Genomic DNA, 19,567 nt, shown 5'->3' on the forward strand with positions numbered 1-19,567 from the left:
CCTTCTTTTTTCTTCCCATAGGGATTCGATGATTTTTTTGCTTATTATATTTAATTCCGGGATTGAACTATTGAACTGTGTTCAGGTTTTGGTTTTGATTCAGGTTTGCTGCTTTACCATCTGATCCATCACGGATTTGAATGGGTGTATTGCTGGGAAGGGATAAAAACAGAAGGATTTCATTTGATGCCTTTGAATCAAAGGGCGAGAAACTTAGCGAGATAGCATTGAACGAAGCATTGAAAATGAAAAATGAATCACATGTAATTAATTGGACGGAACTAAAGGTATCTTTTAGGTAAACATCAATAAATATATTGCCGTAGAACACATTCACATCTCATATAGCATTTATCCGGCATGGTCCATGTAATGTGTTTGTTGTTGTTTCTAATGCGAGTGAGACAGGTTCTAAAATTCTAGGTGTGATTGTTATTGATTCTACCAAAACGTCATAGATCGTAGCTCTAAATTGGTAATAATAATTCCCTTATTCGGCTTGAATTCCCAAGGCTTATATCAAAGCGTTATATACCGATATACGGCTTCTTTTAATGCTTGAAGTTTATACGGCTAATTGGCACTTGAAAATCATATATACAGCTTATAGGCACTGAAATGTTGTTCTATGGTTTATTTAAGGCTTATTAAAGTGCTTAATGGTTACCTGACATCCTATTGTTTAGCCCTGGGTGATGCGGATAGAATCGATTTGGTTGTCAAAGTGAAGCCAAAATTTTCTATTGTGCCGGAGCCAAACATTGAAGATTGTGGTTATGTTCGTTTTAAATCTTATATTGAGAAGTATTGTTATTATTTAGGGAGAAAAATAGAAATAAACTTAGTTTGAGTTTTGCATTCTTTTTACCAAATATATACACATTATATTTCGAGTGGAACATTAGTAGGAATGCAACTAAAATGCACTCGTTACGAGATTTCACGAGATTCAGCAGCTCATTGGAGCTGGAATATATGTAAACCATCGTGAAGTCATGTAGAGTCTCGCGCATCTGTGCGCCTTCATGCAGCATGGAAAGAGAAATTCGAAGAGCGGGAAATGTTTGACAGCCGGAGAACTGCAAAATAATTCTGCCTATCCAGCTTTCCACGCTCGAAATCAATCGGTTGCTGTACTGTTTGACACTAGCTGGAGGAAAACTCACTGTCGAAAAGGCCTTTTTTCCCTTCCCCTCACCCAGGAACGCCAGTGGGCTTTCATCCGGCCAGAGACGTTGGTAATAGATAGAGACCCGCAAACAGTGAAGCCGAAAGTACCAAACGAACCGTCAAACGCGGTACCAAACGAGCAAAGTAAACAAACATTACCAATTGGTACTAAATGCAAGATAGGTATTGTAATCAACATTATAGAAATTATGAAAAAGTTTGAAAAGTTCAGTAAATGAAGATGTTTTCAGAGTTCTCATAGCAAATTTATATATTGCATTCAATCATATTTATTGTTGAATATAAGGGAATGATGCTAAAGAAGAGAAAATATGTAGTTGGAGCAAACGAAATAACTGCTCACACTGAGAGTCACTTCAAGTTCTCACAAATTTTTATGTTGCCGATCGCACAGAATTTTTTTGTCTGCTGCCCGTGAAGCCAGAATTGCTTTTATTCTCTCCGCGTGTCTCTATATAATACAATCGTCTCTGCATCCGGCTAGTGTCAAACAGTACAGTGACCAATTGATTTTTACACACCGATAAGCCGCCATTACCGAGCGTGGAAAGCTGGATAGGATTGAAGAAAAGCGGCTCTATCCGCAGCACCCAGGTTTAGCCCATCGCCAGATCGTAGCCATACACTCACAAAAAACTCCGCATTATATTCATGAGTTTACACATGGATTTTTGCAATGGGGGTAGCGAAATGGATTCCATATTTTCGACACATATATTCCATGCGTACACATGCATTGCATGTATGTTCACACATACTTTCCATGTGGGTCATAGTATCCATGTGTGAATTTGTATGCAAATAAGAATGTGCCGACGCATGATATGTATATTTCAAAATACATGGATTTTTGCCATAAAGTATGTGTCGATTTTCCTGAGTGTAGGATGTCCTGCGGTCAAGTCCTGGGCTATATAGTGATAATTACCGATTTTTTCGGTAATCAATAAATTACCGAATTCGGAATCCCGTTCAGTAAATGAGTTCATTTAACTAAATTTGACTTCACTCGGATGAGCGTGCAAGGATAAAGGCTGTTTGACGGCTAAACTGTCAATTGACAGCGCGTCAAACGTCATCCTTCGCAGTGAAAGTCGCGCATCGCCGTTTTGCAACGCGAGCGGGTTTTGTGAATTTGGTACCTAAATTTTGGATATTTCTCGTTAATTTCGGTATATTTCCGCGTAAATTTTATCGGATTCCTTTCGTTCTGTGACCAGGGTAGTAGTGACCATAGTAGCGAGAACACAAAATCCGCCGAAATGGGAGTACCAGCATTCTTTCGCTGGTTATCGCGGAAGTATCCGTCCGTCATTGTGGAATGCGTGGAGCAAAAGGTGAGTAAAGAATTTAGTTATTAAGAGATGCTTTTTAGTTTAAACAACTTGTAAGGATCAACATATGTGGTCCGCTATATTAATTTCCGATTAAATTAGTTTTTCAATGGAAAAATTGATTAAACTATAACCTCATTTGGGTGGCAGAGATTCCATGTTTGTTTTGCTTGTTTGATAACACGTAGGGGTGTCCATTTTTATTGATTCGATTTAAAATCAAACAGCGATTTGAATTGTTATTTTTATTTGTTCCGAATCTTCTTTGTAGCATGCCGATGAGCACGGAAACCCGTTGTATGACGATATGACCGAACCGAATCCGAATAAGGTGGAATTTGATAACTTGTATCTGGACATGAACGGTATCATTCATCCGTGTACACATCCGGAGGACAAACCGGCACCGAAAGACGAGGACGAGATGATGGTGGCCATCTTCGAGTGCATTGACCGTCTGATGAACATTGTTCGACCGCGGAAATTGCTCTACATGGCCATCGACGGTGTGGCCCCACGGGCCAAAATGAACCAACAGCGGTCACGACGTTTTCGAGCATCCAAGGAAGCGGCAGAGAAAGCTTCCGAAATACAGAAAATTCGAGCGGAACTGCGATCGAAGGGATGCATTCTTCCACCTGAGAAGGAGAAAGGGGCCCACTTCGATTCCAACTGCATCACTCCGGGGACTCCGTTCATGGATAGGCTGAGTAAATGCCTGCAGTACTACGTGCACGATCGCATGAACAATAATCCGGGATGGAAGGGCCTGAAAGTAATCCTGTCGGACGCGAATGTGCCCGGCGAAGGCGAGCACAAAATTATGGACTACATTAGAAAGCAAAGATCGCAACCAGATCACGATCCGAATACTCATCACGTCCTTTGTGGGGCGGATGCCGATTTGATTATGTTGGGACTGGCAACCCACGAGACACATTTTACCATCATTCGAGAGGAATTCCTTCCTAATAAGGAACGGCCATGCGATATTTGCCAGTTGATGGGACACGAAATGAAGGACTGTACTGGTTTACAGTCAGAGCGGGACGTCAATCGGACCCCACCTCCCCCGGGTAAAGAGACACAGTTTATATTTGTCCGACTGAACGTACTCAAAGAGTACCTCGCTAAAGAACTGGACATGCCTAACTTACCGTTCAAGTATGACTTTGAGCGCGTCATTGACGATTGGGTGTTCATGTGCTTCTTCGTAGGAAACGATTTCCTACCACATTTGCCAAGTTTGGAAATTCGAGAGAACGCCATCGATCGGTTAGTCACGCTGTACAAAAAGTGTGTCTACAAGACTAAAGGCTACCTCACCGATTCCGGTAGCGTCACTGTCGATCGCGTCGAGTTAATCATGACGGATCTCGGCTACGCTGAGGACGAAATTTTCCGCCAACGCAAGGTAAGTGAGGATCGCTTCAAAGAGCGCAACAAGCGCATGAAAATGCAAAAGGAACGCGAACAACGACCCAACTTCGAGCAGATTAACAGATCGCAATTTGCACCGACCCCCTTGGGAAGGGGTGTCACTCCGCAGGCCGTTCAGAACCCGCGACAGGAGGCGGCCCACTTCCGGATGCTTGGCAATAACCAAACGCAGCAGCAGCAGCAGAATAATTCCAACGATAATCAAAACCGCCGGGGTCAGAAGCGTAAAGCGGAGGAGCCCCTCACTCCGGCTTCGGCCGAGGAACCAGAAACGCCCGACGAGGTTCGTTTGTGGGAGGATGGATTTAAGGATCGTTACTATGAGTCCAAGTTCGATGTGGCGCCCCAGAACATGAAATTCCGGCAAACTGTTGCCTGGGAGTACGTCCGTGGTCTCTGCTGGGTACTTAAATACTATTACCAGGGCTGTGCCAGCTGGGAGTGGTACTTCCCGTACCACTACGCCCCGTTTGCTTCTGACTTTAAGGCTCTGAGCAACGTTAACACTCGCTTCGAGCGAGGCACTCCGTTCAAACCGCTGCAACAGCTGATGGGTGTGTTTCCGGCTGCCAGTAGAAGTCACGTTCCGCCGGCGTTCGGAGAGCTGATGGTCGATCCGAAATCGCCGATCATTGACTTTTATCCGATCGATTTCCATATTGATTTGAACGGGAAGAAGTTTGCCTGGCAGGGCGTAGCCCTGCTACCGTTCGTCGATGAGAAGCGGTTATTCAAGGCGACCGACCCGAAGGTTCCGCTGCTGACCCACGAGGAACGTAAGTAGCAATTTTTAGATAATGCGTACCTATGTAACATTCGGTAGGAACAGAGGCTTCACAGTTGCCTAAACTTTAGTACAATCAAAACTAATTGCCTATATTCCGGGTATAAGCCACGGAGTGGAAATTAATTACTATGTCTGAAACTCGTTTTGTGCAAATTGCACAACATATGAAAGATTTAGTTCGGAAAATGTATTGGAGGGTAATCACTTGCTTAGGTGGAGTTTAATCCCACGAAACCAGTACGCTAGACAAGTGCTTTCCCTACTAAGGGAAAATCCACAAAGTACTTACTTGATACTTGTTGGGCTACAGCTCTTCGATGAACCTACGCCGAATGGAGTGTCCTTCTCCACTGGACTCGATCTTGGGCCAATCGCTTCCAGTCGCCCTGAACATTAAGCGCCCTCAGGTCCTCTTCAACTGCAAAAAGCCATCGTGTACGCGGCCTTCCACGAAGCCTGCGGCTTCGTTCTCTGCTAAATATTATCTTCGTTTGACGTTCTTTCGGCATACGAACAACGTGACCAGCCCACCATAGTCTGCCGTGTTGTATAAGCTTAATAATATCCAGCCCTTTATACACCTGGTACAATTCGTGATTCATGCGACGCCGCTAGATACCATTCTCCGGTTTACCGCCGAATCTTGTCCGCAGCACCTTACGCTCAAATACTCCGAAAACTCTACGATCAGCCTCCTTTGACGTCCATGTTTCATGGCCGTAGAAAGCCACCGGAAGAATCAGAGTAGTATACAGCGCGAGTTTTGTTTTCGTTTGCAAACTACGGGACTTAAGCTGCACACTACGGAACGTTAGCTGCTATTGGCAGCTGCAATACGCCTTTTCACCTCGCGGGTAACATTATTATCCTACGTCACTAATGTTCCAAGGTACCAAAATTCTTCCAACAATTCACATTTTTCAAATTTTGATCGTGAGTTCAATCCTCGCTGTCTCCATCTCAAAGGGAACAAAAGCGCTATATTGAACAGTAGATTTAAGAGTGCATCACCCTGCTTCAATCCATCTAAGGTAGTCGGTAATGATGTCGATATTTCATCCGAAACCCTTAAACTTGATTTCGATCCGTCCAACGTTATATGAATCAGCCGTTTCAGTTTCGCCGGAAAACCATGTTCTAGCATATTTTGCCATAATTCATTCCCTTTCACTGAATCGTACGCCGCCATGGAATCAATAAACAAATGATGTGTCGGCAAGTTGTACTCCAGGAATTTATCAAGGACTAGTCGGCCCGGCAGACGTTGTCCTGCATAATAGGCGAATATGCGCTTTGTGAACTGCTTAGGTGAAATTTTCATGCGTTTATTAATTTCAGTATTTCATGGTTTAGTCAATTTAACCAATAATTTTCTGAATAGGGAATATCATATAAACTCGTCGGAAACGGTTTCGAACATATTTGCTAAAGAATGAAGTGTAGGAGTCAGCGACGATACAGGATTCACAAGCATGCCATGATTACCAAACTGTTACTATGTATAGCAAATAAATAATTAGGGGGATTCACTTATTAGCGTAGGTTGCTGCGTATCTGATTATAGAAATGTTTCACACTCAATCACAAGGGACATATTTCAAATCACCTTTGAAACATTTCCATAAACAGACACGCCGCAACCTACGCCGTTAAGTGAATCCCCCTATTGTTTTTTCATTCACTATCTGAACATCGTACAAGACAGACGTGTTCTAATTTGATCTATGGCTATATTCCTACAGGTTATGGGCCTGCTAGAACGTTTATTCACTAAATAGTTTTGAAACAAATAAAAGTTTGACTGATCAACCCTAGACAAGGTCACGGGGGTGAACGGTACTGAAGATAATATTCATCTGTGTATCATATCACATTTGGAGCACTTCAGTGTGCCTCTAACGATTCACAGTGGATCGGCTGCTTTGCAGACTGAGCCCCTGATCGTATGTCCCGGCATACTTATCAGGTATAGCTCTTTACATGAAGGATTCGCTAGGGCTCATTAGCACTCTCCAAGGGGTCCGGAAATTAATCAATTTATCGTCATCTGGAAGTAGCGAAGCCAACCTATCCTATCCATAGGTAGGATAGGATAGGTTGTAATATAGTTTGAAATTGAGAAGTCTATACTTTGTATTTTAGAAATATTCAATTTTCAGCATGTTTCAATTGGGAGTGGAGAACTATTTAGACTTATCAGGATGTACATCAGGTTGGAATATTTAAAATAGTAATGTCGATGCATTATGCAATAAAATGAATAGAAAATAGCCTAATGATAGGAATCTGAATTTATGTTTCTTCATAACAATGAATATATGAATATTTCTTGCATAAACCTTGTATTGGTTCTGATGATAAGTCTTAACATCATAGCAAACCAGAAATCAGCCAAGAAAAAGATAGGATTAAAAAAAATGGATTTATCATAAAATGAAATAATAATATTGAACATTTTAGATTCAGTTATTAACCAGATTTTTTTTTTTTAATTTTTGTTTGAGAAATTGTTTAGAATAGCCAAGGTAGAAGTTTACTGTACTATTGGATAGAAAAATATAAAAAATGGAAAATCTGAGATAGAAGAGAGGCAGAAAAAAAATATATAGATTGAGATATAAAAGAGAAAAAGAGATTGATAAAAGGTGAAAGCAGATATTGATAGATAGAGGAAGGACATAGGATTTGTAAGGCAACACTCAACAATTCTTTTGTAGTTTTATACATACTGTATCTAACAATGACTAAAACACTAAGAAGGGAAGATCCATAAAGTACGTCACGCAAAAATTGGCGATTTTAGACCCCCCCTCCCCCCTTCGTCACACTTTTTGTATGTAATCTCTAAAATTTTTGTATGAGTCGTCACGCTGCTCGGAACCTCCCCTCCCCCCTAGGAGCGTGACGTACTTTGTGGACGGCCCCTAAGACAAAGTTATATAAGACCTTTATGTTGAAATATAACAGACAGACAACCGACAACAACACAATGACAATAACAGATCTTAAATATAGAAGACAAGTAGTATTTTACATTAATTATACAACTCACAATAATAGAAATGACTCAATAAATTATCAACGCCTAAGTACATAAAAACAATACTGACATATTCAAGCTGATTCCCACAGTCCGGTGTTCATTTGGTCAAAGTAGACTAGTCTTTCCGGCATAATCACTTGTCAATTTTCAAAAACCCACCCCGATCATAGCAATCCAAAGGGGCAAAAAAAAAATAAAAGTTTGACTGATCAAGATTCTGCCGCAATTGGATTTGCCAGAGGAGATCAAAATGGAGAAATTCGGAATCGAACGGCTTGGAAGTGAAAATTATGAAAACTGGAGTTTCCAAGTAAAGAGCCTTCTGATGCGAGAGGAATTATGGAAATATGTTGTCGGGAATCCGCCGGAGCCTTGGAAGAATGGAGATGCAAAAACCCAAGGGACAATATCCTTATTTGTCGGAATAATGCAGCAGTCCCTGATTCGAAACTGCAAAACCGCGACGGAAATCTGGGACACACTCAAAAAGCACTATCAGAAGACATCATTGACAACCAAAGTATCGGTATTGAAGAAGATCTGTAATCTTACGTACACTGATGGAGATGATATGGAAAGCCATCTACATGAAATGGAGGATATGTTCCTACGTTTGGCAAATGCAGGATTGGAACTCGGTGCAACCCTGACCGTTGTACTTGTTTTGCGAAGTCTACCATCGTCGTTTGAAACTCTAACTACCGCTTTAGAGAGCCGTCTAGAACAAGAATTAACAATGGACCTTATCAAGCAAAAACTATTGGATGAATCATTAAAGCGAAATGAGAAAACAGGGAGAACTGAAACAATCCTATGTACCGAAGCAGTATCCAAAGTAATTGTCTGCCATCACTGCCTGAAGCCTGGACACATGAAACGAGATTGTCGCTTGCTGAATCAGAAGAAGCATGGAAAGAATAAAACTGGTCCGAAACCACCAGCAATGTTCAAGCCAAGAGCCGGTATTGTAAAGGAAGAAGATACGTCAGAATTTGTGTTTGCTGTTACTCCATTGAGCACCCCTACTCCTGAGTCAAATGTAATGAAAGAATGGCTTGTAGACTCTGGGGCTTCGAATCACATGTGTAGTGACGAAAGTTTTTTCCAAGTCATTGAACACATCTCACACATGTCTGTTACCCTTGCTGATGGTCGAGTTGCTGATGTGACTGGAAGAGGAACTGGAAAGTTAAGCTGTAGAAACGGAGACGGGAAGAAAACTGTTATCTCACTGTCGGATGTGCTCCTCATCCCAGAACTTGACGCGAATCTCATTTCAGTTGGTCAACTGGCTGATAAAGGTGCGGAGGTCCGATTTACTGCGAAAGAATGTTTTATTGAACACAACAATCACGTTGCTGTGGTGGCTATCAGACGAGGTGGTCTGTACAACTTAATAGTTACACAACATAATGTGATGGCCGTTACGAAACAACATCCAAAGGATTGCTTGCATAACTGGCACCGTAAGCTGGGACATCGTGACGTTGACGGAATCCAACGACTGGTTCGCGAGGGTCTTGCAACCGGCATTTCTATACGAGACTGCTGTATCCATGAAGTTTGTGAATGTTGTCTTGAAGGAAAATGACACGACTACCTTTCCGAAGCATTCTCACTCAGAGTCCACGAAGATAGCAGATTTAGTCCATACAGACATATGCGGGCCAATGAATACAGTATCGCCAGGAGGAGCGCGGTATTTTATGGGGTGATTGATGACTACAGTCGTTTTGCAACAGTGTATTTTTTGAAACGAAAATCAGAAGCTATCGAACGAATTCAAGATTATGCAGAAATGGTTCATACCAGATTTGGAAGATATCCTGCTGCTATACAATCGGACCAAGGAGGAGAATACAAATCCAAACAGCTTGAAAGATTTTATCGAGCCAAAGGAATAACACTCCAGTTGACGACTGCTTATACGCCGTAACAAAACGGCGTTGCTGAGCGGAAAAATAGAACGCTAGTAGAAATGGCAAGATGTATGTTGCTAGATGCAGGTTTGGGTTACCGCTATTGGGCCGAAGCAATAAATACAGCAACATATTTACAGAACAGAACAACTACAAGATTTGTTGAGCTGACACCACATGAATTATGGTATGGACAAAAACCTGATCTTTCGCATTTACACTTGTTTGGTTGCCAGGCGTACGTGTATATTCTAACAGAAAAGCGATCAAAACTAGAACCTTAATCCACGAAGGTGACGTTTGTGGGCTATTCGGATAACCATAAAGCGTATAGCTTCATCAACCCATCAAGCGATAAGATAGTTTTTAGTCGAGATGCGTGTTTCCTAGAGAATGAAAACACCAGCAAGCATCAGATGAAGCATAACATTGTGATTGAAGTCGAGTCCAGCGTTAGTTCAGAAGGTGACAATGAACCAGTTCATGATGAAAGAGAATATGAAAGCGAATCAGAGTATGAATCTGGTGAAGAAACCCTTACTTCATCATCCGAGGAGATAGTGACACCCGTACGAAGGTCTCAACGAAGTAATCTAGGAGTGAAACCAGCCAGATTTACAGAAACAACCAACATGGCGAAAAAGCAGAAGCATGTTTCTGAGCCAAGAAGCTATGACGAAGCTATCAGTGGTGCAGAGAGCGTTCAATGGTAAGCGGCGATAGAGGAGGAGCTGAAAGTCGCTTAACAAAAATTTTACCTGGGACTTGATGCCACTTCCAACTGGACGCAAAGCAATAGGATCAAAATGGATTTTCAAACGTAAAGAAGATGAGCATGGTAACGTTGTACGCTACAAAGCCCGCTTAGTAGCGCAAGGGTTCACGCAAAAATATGGAACCGATTATGATGAAGTGTTTGCCCCCGTAGTGAAGCAGATGACGTTTCGAGTATTGCTGTCGGTAGCAAGTCAAAGAAATATGGTTATCAAGCATGCTGATGTCAAGACTGCATATTTGCACGGAATACTGGAAGAAGATATTTACATGCGATCACCGCCGGGATCCAACGTCACGGACAGTAATCTTGTGTGTCATCTACGCCGGAGTTTGTACGGTCTGAAGCAAGCCGCACGCGTTTGGAATAAGACCTTTGATAAAGTGATCAAGCAGATGGGATTCGTGCAATCAAATAATGATTCATGCTTGTATGTCCGAAAGAATGGCAAGAAGTCTACTTACTTGGTCGTATACGTAGATGATCTTGTGGTGGCATGTGAGACAGAAGAAGAATATGAAGATATCATTCAAAATTTGAGCAATCATTTCGAAATAACGTCTTTAGGTGATATAAAGCATTTCTTGGGCATCGAGATACAGAGAAACAGCCATGGAGTATCTTTGAAACAGAAAGCATACATCAAGAAGCTTTTGGAGCGTTTTGGAATGAAAGATGCTAAACCGTCCAAAAGTCCCGACCACATCCAAACAAAGGAGGAGAATGAAGACAACTTGCCGAACAACAAACAGTATGCTAGTCTGATCGGATGCTTGTTGTATGTAGCCGTTAACACACGTTCGGATATAGCGGTCAGTATGTCCATTCTGAGGCGAAAAACAAATGAGCCTTCTCAAGCGGACTGGGTGGAAGCCAAGAGAATTCTACGTTGTCTCAAAAATACATTGGACAACGAGCTAGTGCTAGGTCTGGACAATTCTCAGTTGTTTGTCTACATTGATGCGGACTGAGCAGGAGATTCAAGCGACAGAAAATGTACCTCAGGATTCATATTTCGTTTTGCCGGAGGATCAATAAGTTGGGGCGCAAGGAAGCAAATTTGTGTTACTTTGAGTAGTACCGAAGCCGAGTATGTGGCACTTGCCGAATGTTGTCAAGAGTTCCGATGGGTTCAACGCATACTAGAAGACTTCTCTGTGAAGATTCAGATGCCGGTAATCATATACGAAGACAATCAAGGCTGTATCAAACAGTCTACTTCACCAACCGTGGGACGTAGATCAAAACACATTGAAACCTATGTGCGGGAGTTACAGCAAAATGGAGAAATTGAACTTCGTTATTGCCCCACCGAAGAAATGGTGGCAGATATGATGACGAAGCCACTCCAAGCCATCAAGTTGAAACATTGCCGGGAAGCTGCTGGAGTCCTGCCATCGCGGAGGAGTGCCAGCATGCCATGATTACCAAACTGTTACTATGTATAGCAAATAAATAATTGTTTTTTTCATTCACTATCTGAACATCGTACAAGACAGACGTGTTCTTATTTGATCTATGGCTATATTCCTACATGAAGAAAATCCATCCAGCCGTTTTTGAGTTATGCGGATACGCACACAGACTATTTCATTTTTATTATATAGATTTGTCTCGGGGTAAACATTTGATCCGTCGTTGATCGTCCCTCACGAAAACCTGTTTGGTATTCGCCGACGAAGGACTCTTCAAGTGGTCTAAATCTGTTAAACAGAATACGGATTATAATTTTGTGCGCTGAATTAAGGGAGGTTATTCCTCGGTAATTGGATAATTGGCGCACTCCAGTCTGTGCCCTTTCTTAAGGAGAGGGCAAATGAGGCCGTCCAACCAGCACGTAGGCAATTCCTTGTTTTCTCATATTTTCGACATAATATGGTACAGAACTTCATAAAGCTGCTCACTGCCATATTTGAGGAGTTCAGCCGGGAGTTAGTCCTTCCCCGCAGCCTTCTTGTTTTCAGCTCTTTAACAGCTTTTCTAACCTCATCTAGTGTAGGCGACTACACAGCTTGTCCATCGTCGCTAATATTTATCCTGTTGATCGATGCACCGTCACTTTCACTTTTCACCAAAGTCTCGTATTGTTGCTTCCACCTGGCAGCCACTTCGGTTTTATCTGTCAGCAATTATCTGTTATCTGAGGGAACCAGGTTCCCGGGAACACCTTCGAACCTAGCTAAAGTGTCCGAAATTTGTCCACTTTTCTGGTGGAACTAGTTTGCCGGGAACACTTGGATCTAGTGTATAAAAACTAAACTGTCGAACTTATCTTTCAAAATCATGAAGTTTTAAATGTCGCAAGATGGGCTTTGGAACTAACTGAAATCCGAAAATCTTTCAACTTCCCTGAGAAAACCAGGTGCCCGGAACTTGCGGAACCATGTTCTGGTAATCCAATTGTTTAAAAACCGACTTCTGATATTGGTTTGAGCACGTTTGCATTAACATTCTGGGCACTATCGCTCATTTACCAATGGTTTTTAAAAATTGTTATGAACCTTAAAATAGATATGGCGCTTCTTCTCTGCAAATTTCATGGTGCCATTTAGGTCGGACCGAGTACAGCACCAATCTAGTCGCTTCTTTTCGCTAACGTACGTGCTCACTGCTGAAAAAAATCACAAAAATAAAAAAATATCAAATTCCTTTTCGTTGCTTTGTTTTTGATGGGATGAAAATGGGAGCTATTAGATGAAGTGCCGAACCGTTCCCCTACTCTATTACACTAGTAGTCTTGAACTATTTCAAGAAGATTACAATTTGTATCTTTACTACCTGCCCATGATTGCATAATTGTAACACTCGAAGTTTTGTTCATTTTGTAAATATCCTGTGAATCGTTCAAAAAGCTCAATTTACTGCATCTAATCCCACAACAGTAAAATAGGGTTTACTATCTTGCTTATCTGTGGTAAGCTGGCAATGACTGAATTTGTGGGGAGGATTGACAAACGATTTACAAAATCAGCCAAAATGCAAATGTTACAAATATGCGATCATGGGCAGTATATTGATGATGATGATGATGATGATGATGATGATGATACTACCATCTATTGTAGCAAGGCACCTGCCGATAGCACTGGCCATATCTGACAAACGATTTGATCATGATTATATTATTGTTTGTATTTCATCAAACTCCTGTATGAAGGGCCAAAAATGGGTGGGGTGGTTCCATAAGCAGAGACACTTATGCGAATCCACGGGATGAATAGAGAATCTCCTTCCAGAAGAAAGCTCGTACATTCAATAATATAATCTAGCCCTCGATTCCCAGATTGACCCAATAGATGGGGAGAAAAGCCCGCCCTTTATCCACGTTTACAATAGGAAGTTGGCAATTCCACTCTTCATATCCAAATCGCTTCAATCGGGTGCCCTGATGGTTTTTTTTATGTTATATGTGTAATCATGTAGTTTGAACATAATTTGTTAAATATATATAATGGAATTCTCTCACCAAGTTTCAATTTGACCTTTCTTCAACACCAGCTAGTTTCACTTATTGCTCAGCTTCTGAGACGAGTAGACGTGTGTTTCGATTCCGCTCTCCGAAAGTCAAGCGATTCATCAGTGGTTTATTATTTTTACCTATCCGTGCCGCGTCGCGCGATTCTAGTGCTCCGCGATGAGGCGAGAATATACTTTTCGAATAGACTACTCGCGTTTCTTTGTGAAACCGTCTTTCGAGAAGGTGCATGGCTTCTGCCGCACAGTTTTAGGGCTGAAGAAAGAAGATGTAGTGAAACTCCAGTGCCATCGTGGTGAACAATGTGCGTCCGTCAAGGTCAAAGACCTGACGCTCGCACAAAAAATAGTGGACGATCATGACGAATAACATGAACTGGACGTTGCAGATAAGAAGCACAAGCTCCTTATAACCATGGAAGATGGAAGCGTTGAAGTGAAGGTGCACGATTGGCCGGAGAATGTACCTGAAGAAAAGATCGTCGAGTTCCTCAGAGCGTTCGGGGAAGTGATCTCACTACGCGAACTGACGTGGAGTGATGGTTTCGAGTTTGGTGGGTTTCCGCTCGGGATTTGGTCGGCTCGTATGCTGATCCAACGAAACATTGATTATTGATTCGTGGGTCACGATCGATGGACAGCAGGCGTACATCGTCTACAAGGGGCACATCGCCCCATGCAAACACTGCAAGGAACAGACCCTTACTGGCATATCTTGTGTGCAAAACAAGAAACTGCTGGTGCAGAAAAGCTACGCGAATGTGGCGAAGCACGTCGAGCTACGGCAACTACCAAAGAAGACGAGTGGTGCGAAAACCTCGATCGTCAAATCGGCCGGCCAGCAATTTGTCGCTTCACCACCAATATCGCTGGAAGCCTTCCCCGAGCTTCCGAAGCCGGCGAGTCAGACCGAACCGTCTGGCACAATAAATCAGCCAGCGAGCCAGCCAGCTGCAAGCACCGTTCGAACGGTGTCCCCTAGCCCGCTATTGCTAGCACAACACGCATGCACCTCATCGTCGTCATCGCTACAAACACATGCACAGAGTGCCGAAGTTGTATTAGTCGACATCTTTAGAAAGCCTATTAGCGCATTTCGATCACATAGCCGAACAGCCGGCAATGAGACGGATGAATCGTCAACTTCGACAAGAAGTAGCCGAAGCCGAGGTCGCCCGCCCGGCAAGAAGCAACGATGCGAAGCCGATGACGACGAGCGGGATGAAGGCAAAAAACCATAAATGGCTCTCACATCCTACAACCTCGCATCGATAAACATCGGAACCATCACGAACCCCACGAAAATCCACGCGCTCCAAACCTTCATCAGCAGCCAAAGCCTCGATATCGTATGTCTGTAGGAAGTCGAGAACGAACAGCTATCCTTGCCTGGCTTTGTTGTTTTCGCGAATGTGGACCACACGAGAAGAGGTACAGCTATTGCGGTGAAGGAGCACATCCCGGTAACTCACATCGAAAAGAGTCTAGATGGAAGGTTGATCGCGCTGAGAGTCCACGATACGACGGTATGCAACATTTACGCTCCCTCCGGCACTGCGCAGCGAGCGGCCAGAGAAATTGTTTTCAATGGCACGCTGGTATACTATCTCCGTCGCCGCACCGCAAACATCATCCCCGCTGGCGACTTCAATTGTGTTCTACGTGCATGCGACTCGTCCAGCCCAAACACAAGCCCGTCTCTCAAAACAGCCGTCCAACAGTTGCAGCTGCATGACGTGTGGGAAAAACTCTGCCCACGTTGTTTCACAGATCACAAAGCGCTGACGGTAAGAATATGTCCCCCCACTGGGACAGGAGCCCGGGCGTGGCTTTTGGGCCCTGCGGCCTCATCTTCTGACAGAAGAAAACGTTGCCGAGTTCCATTATAAGTGGCAATATTGGACTCGGCAGCTCAGAAACTATGGGTCGTGGATGGAATGGTGGTTGTCGTACGCTAAGCCCAAAATCAAAACTTTTTTCAAGGGGAAATCTCGAGCCAGGAATTCCACGACGCGCACCAGCGTCTCTATGCGCAACTACGGCTAGCGTACGACAGATATTATCGACATCCCGAAATGTTGACCACCATAAGCCGTCTAAAAGGTGAAATGTTGGCGCTGCTACGAAACTTTTCCCATGCGTTTATGCGTAGGGGTAGTAGGGGCAATATGAGCATACGGGGCAATATGAGCCACCCTCATTTTGAGCTTATTGACTAGTTTTATCATGTAAAAGTTATATGATCTTTAAGAGCATGCTCCACATATGCATCAACGTAAAAAACCGCATTAAAATTCAATTCAAACATGAAAATACACTTGAAAATGTAAATTTTCGCTGCATAGGCAAAATTATTATAAGATTTGAAGTTTATAAATAAGGTTTTGACACAAAACTGATTAAAATACAGGTTAAAAATACACCACAATCAAAAGGTATATTATAATTGAATATTGTGCACACATGTTTGTTTTGATACAAATCTGAATTTATCATAAAACTTTTTTTTCCCAAAACCGGTCTCTATGGGGCAATACCTGCACAGAGCAAGATATCAGGCCTTAAAATTCGAACAAGTTCAAATTTCAGTAGTAAAATACAAGAATATTATCATATATAGATTCATTACGGAAAAATTACAACAGCGCATTACTGCGATTGAAACAGAAAAAATGACCATTGACCAATTGAAATGTGGCTGTTCAAACGGTGAAGAGTGACAAATCGGTTCAATCCGCTGTTGTGCGGTTTTTTAATTTTATTTGGTATGGAATAGTCACAACTATTGTAGGAATATCATATTCTTCCATATTACGATACTTTTTTCGCCTAAATAAAGGTTTTGGATGGGTGGCCCATACTGCCCCAAATGGTGGCTCATAATGCCCCGTATAGTCGGGAACACACATTGAAATCAATACATTTTCAAAAGTGCATTCCAACAATTTCCAAACGCATTTTTCGTCATTCATCGACGTAATATGAAAGGTAACATTCTCTAGTATAAGTCAACTACATTTAAACGATTTTTTTTGAGTTTTTCGGCGCTTTTCGGAACGATTTCCTTAGGTGGCCCATATTGCCCTGATCACCCGTATTAACGAAACGCATCTGGCGGGAGAGCCCATGTCGATCTTTCAGCTGGGGGAAAGACGACAAAAAAACAACCATCACGCAGCTGCAAACGGCTGAAAACGATTTGGTGGACGAGCCACAAGCAATCGAAACAAATCTGTTTGCCTTTTTTCGAATCTCTACTCGGAAGAAGCAACAGAAAACAACGAGGACGTGTTTTTTTGCGAACGAGTCATCCCACCGGACGACCCCCAACCAGAGATGCATAGAAGAGATCACGACGGCAGAAATATTATCTGCGTTCAGAGCGAGTGCGCCAAAACAATCCCCGGTGCCGACGGGATTCCGCGTGAGTTTAACGTGATCCACCGTGAGTTGAATCTGCTTCTCAATGAAGCACTCACCGGCAACTTCCCACATGCCTTCGTGGAGGGCATTATCGTGTTAGTGCGAAAGAAGGGTGGAGATAACACGGCCCGTGCCTATCGGCCCATATCGTTGCTCAACAGCGACTACAAACAAACTTCTCTTCCGCGTCCTCAAAAACCGGCTAGATAGTGTGATGCAAGTCCACCATGTACTGAGCGACGGGCAGAAATGTTCTAACTCAGAGCGCAACATCTTCCAGGCCACTCTTGCTCTGAAAGATCGGATTGCCAATCTCTGCCACCACCGTCGCGCCGGAAAGCTCATCAGCTTCGATCTCGAGAACGCTTTCGATCGGGTACGCCATTCATTCCTCTTCCATGCGAGCGCTTGGTTTCAACCAGGAGCTCATCGCTCTTCTCGGACGCATTGCCAGTCAGTCTACTTCACGGCTACTCATCAATGGGCGCCTCTCTCGTCCGATCGATATCGCTCGTTCGGTGCGGCAAGGGGACCCACTCTCCATGCATCTCTTCGTCATATATCTTCACCCGTTGGTTCGCAGGCTCGAGCAAGTGTGTGGAGAGGATCTGCTTGTTGCCTACGCCGACGACATCAGCGTGATAGTGTCGTCACCGTGGCAGATAGAGGCGATGAAAGAAATATTCCGGCGCTTTGGGCTTGCCGCCGGCGCAAATTTGAATTTGCGAAAAACCGTCGCGGTAAATGTGGGGCTCTGTGAAGACAATCAAATTAACACCCAGTGGCTGCAAACAGCCAATGTGGTCAAAATTCTGGGTGTTGTCTTCACAAATTCAATTAGACTAATGACCAAGCTCAACTGGGATGCGCTGGTGGGAAAGTTCGCTCAACAGTTGTGGTTGCAATCGCTCCGTACACTGACTCTGCATCAAAGGGTAACAATGCTTAACACGTTCGGTACATCAAAACTGTGGTACCTTTCGTCGGTGTTGCCTCCGTCTGGTATCCACACGGCGAAAGTCACTTCATCGATGGGGACGTACCTGTGGAGAGGAATGCCTGCACGCGTTCCCATTATGCAGATGGCACGGAAGAAGGAGCACGGCGGCTTGAATCTACATACTTTGGCGCTTAAAAGTCGCAGTTTGGCCACCAACAGGCACATCAAGGAGATCGATTCCATTCCCTACTACAAATCCTTTCTAGTCCATGCAAATCCCCGCCCCGTAATTCCCATGGATCATCCTGACATAAAATCAATCCTTTCAAATATCTCCCAAATTCCCATCCATATCCGACAAAACCCCTCCGCCGATCAAATCCACCAGCACTTCGTCCAGCAAACGGAGCTGCCAAAGGTGGAACGAAACAGTCCAGCAGTCGACTGGCCACGCGCGTGGCGAAACATCGGAATGAAAGAGCTGTCGTCTGCGCAGCGAACTCAACTTTTCTTGCTGGTGAATGGTAAAACAGAGCTCCGAAGACTGCTGTGCAGCACGTAATGCAACGCGTGGAAGATGAGAACTGCCAATACTGCGGCACCCAGACAGCTGAAACACTTCAGCACAAATTTTCTTCCTGCGCTCGTGTCGGCATGGACGGTTCTCCAGCAGAAGCTTTTGGAATTAATGGGTGGATGGAGAAGGCTTTCGTTTACGATCTGGCTAAACCTTTTTCTTTTTATTTGTTTTTTTATTCTTTATTAAGGTGTTTTTTTAATCTACAGACTAAGTTCAACACCGCCTGGCTAAACCTGTTCTACCAGGCATAAGAAGAACAACTCGTGTGAAAATACTGAAATATTTCATAAACTACATCCACTTTGTTGATAACTCTAACAACAGAATTGATGTTAATGATTCAGTTTTTCACCTTGAATTAGATTTTTGAACTCCAAACAATATTGTAAATACTAACTTAAATGACAATAAACTAAATTCTAAACCAAAAAAAAAGGTTTATACCGTCTTCAGAGGTGCAGAACCAACAGTTCGTCAAGAAATGTCCTGATTTAAATCGGGGAATATGCTTTGTTCTGGTTGAAAGATCGCGAAAATAGGCTTCTTGATTTCTGGAAAGATGAAATAAAAAGACGGATGGCAGTATCATAAATAATGACATGAACGTTTTTTTTAAACAAATAATACATATGAAGTAATGAAACAATGTGAATTCTACAAA

At 43.0% G+C, this 19,567-nt stretch overlaps 1 protein-coding gene across 1 annotated transcript in view; it reads left to right on the forward strand.

Moving 5' to 3' along the window:
• Nucleotides 1-2,255: 2,255 nt before the first annotated feature.
• The window catches only part of LOC134204694 (5'-3' exoribonuclease 2 homolog), a 48,166-nt gene continuing 30,854 nt past the window's right edge, over nt 2,256-19,567 (forward strand). Inside the window, exons 1-2 of the mRNA XM_062679477.1 lie at nt 2,256-2,528; nt 2,797-4,741. Coding sequence (XP_062535461.1) covers nt 2,454-2,528; nt 2,797-4,741 — 2,020 coding nt within the window. The 5' untranslated portion in view covers nt 2,256-2,453. The remainder of the gene's footprint in view (nt 2,529-2,796; nt 4,742-19,567) is intronic.

Source organism: Armigeres subalbatus, chromosome 1, assembly GCF_024139115.2.
Source record: "Armigeres subalbatus isolate Guangzhou_Male chromosome 1, GZ_Asu_2, whole genome shotgun sequence".
NCBI classification, from domain to species: Eukaryota; Metazoa; Arthropoda; class Insecta; order Diptera; family Culicidae; genus Armigeres; species Armigeres subalbatus.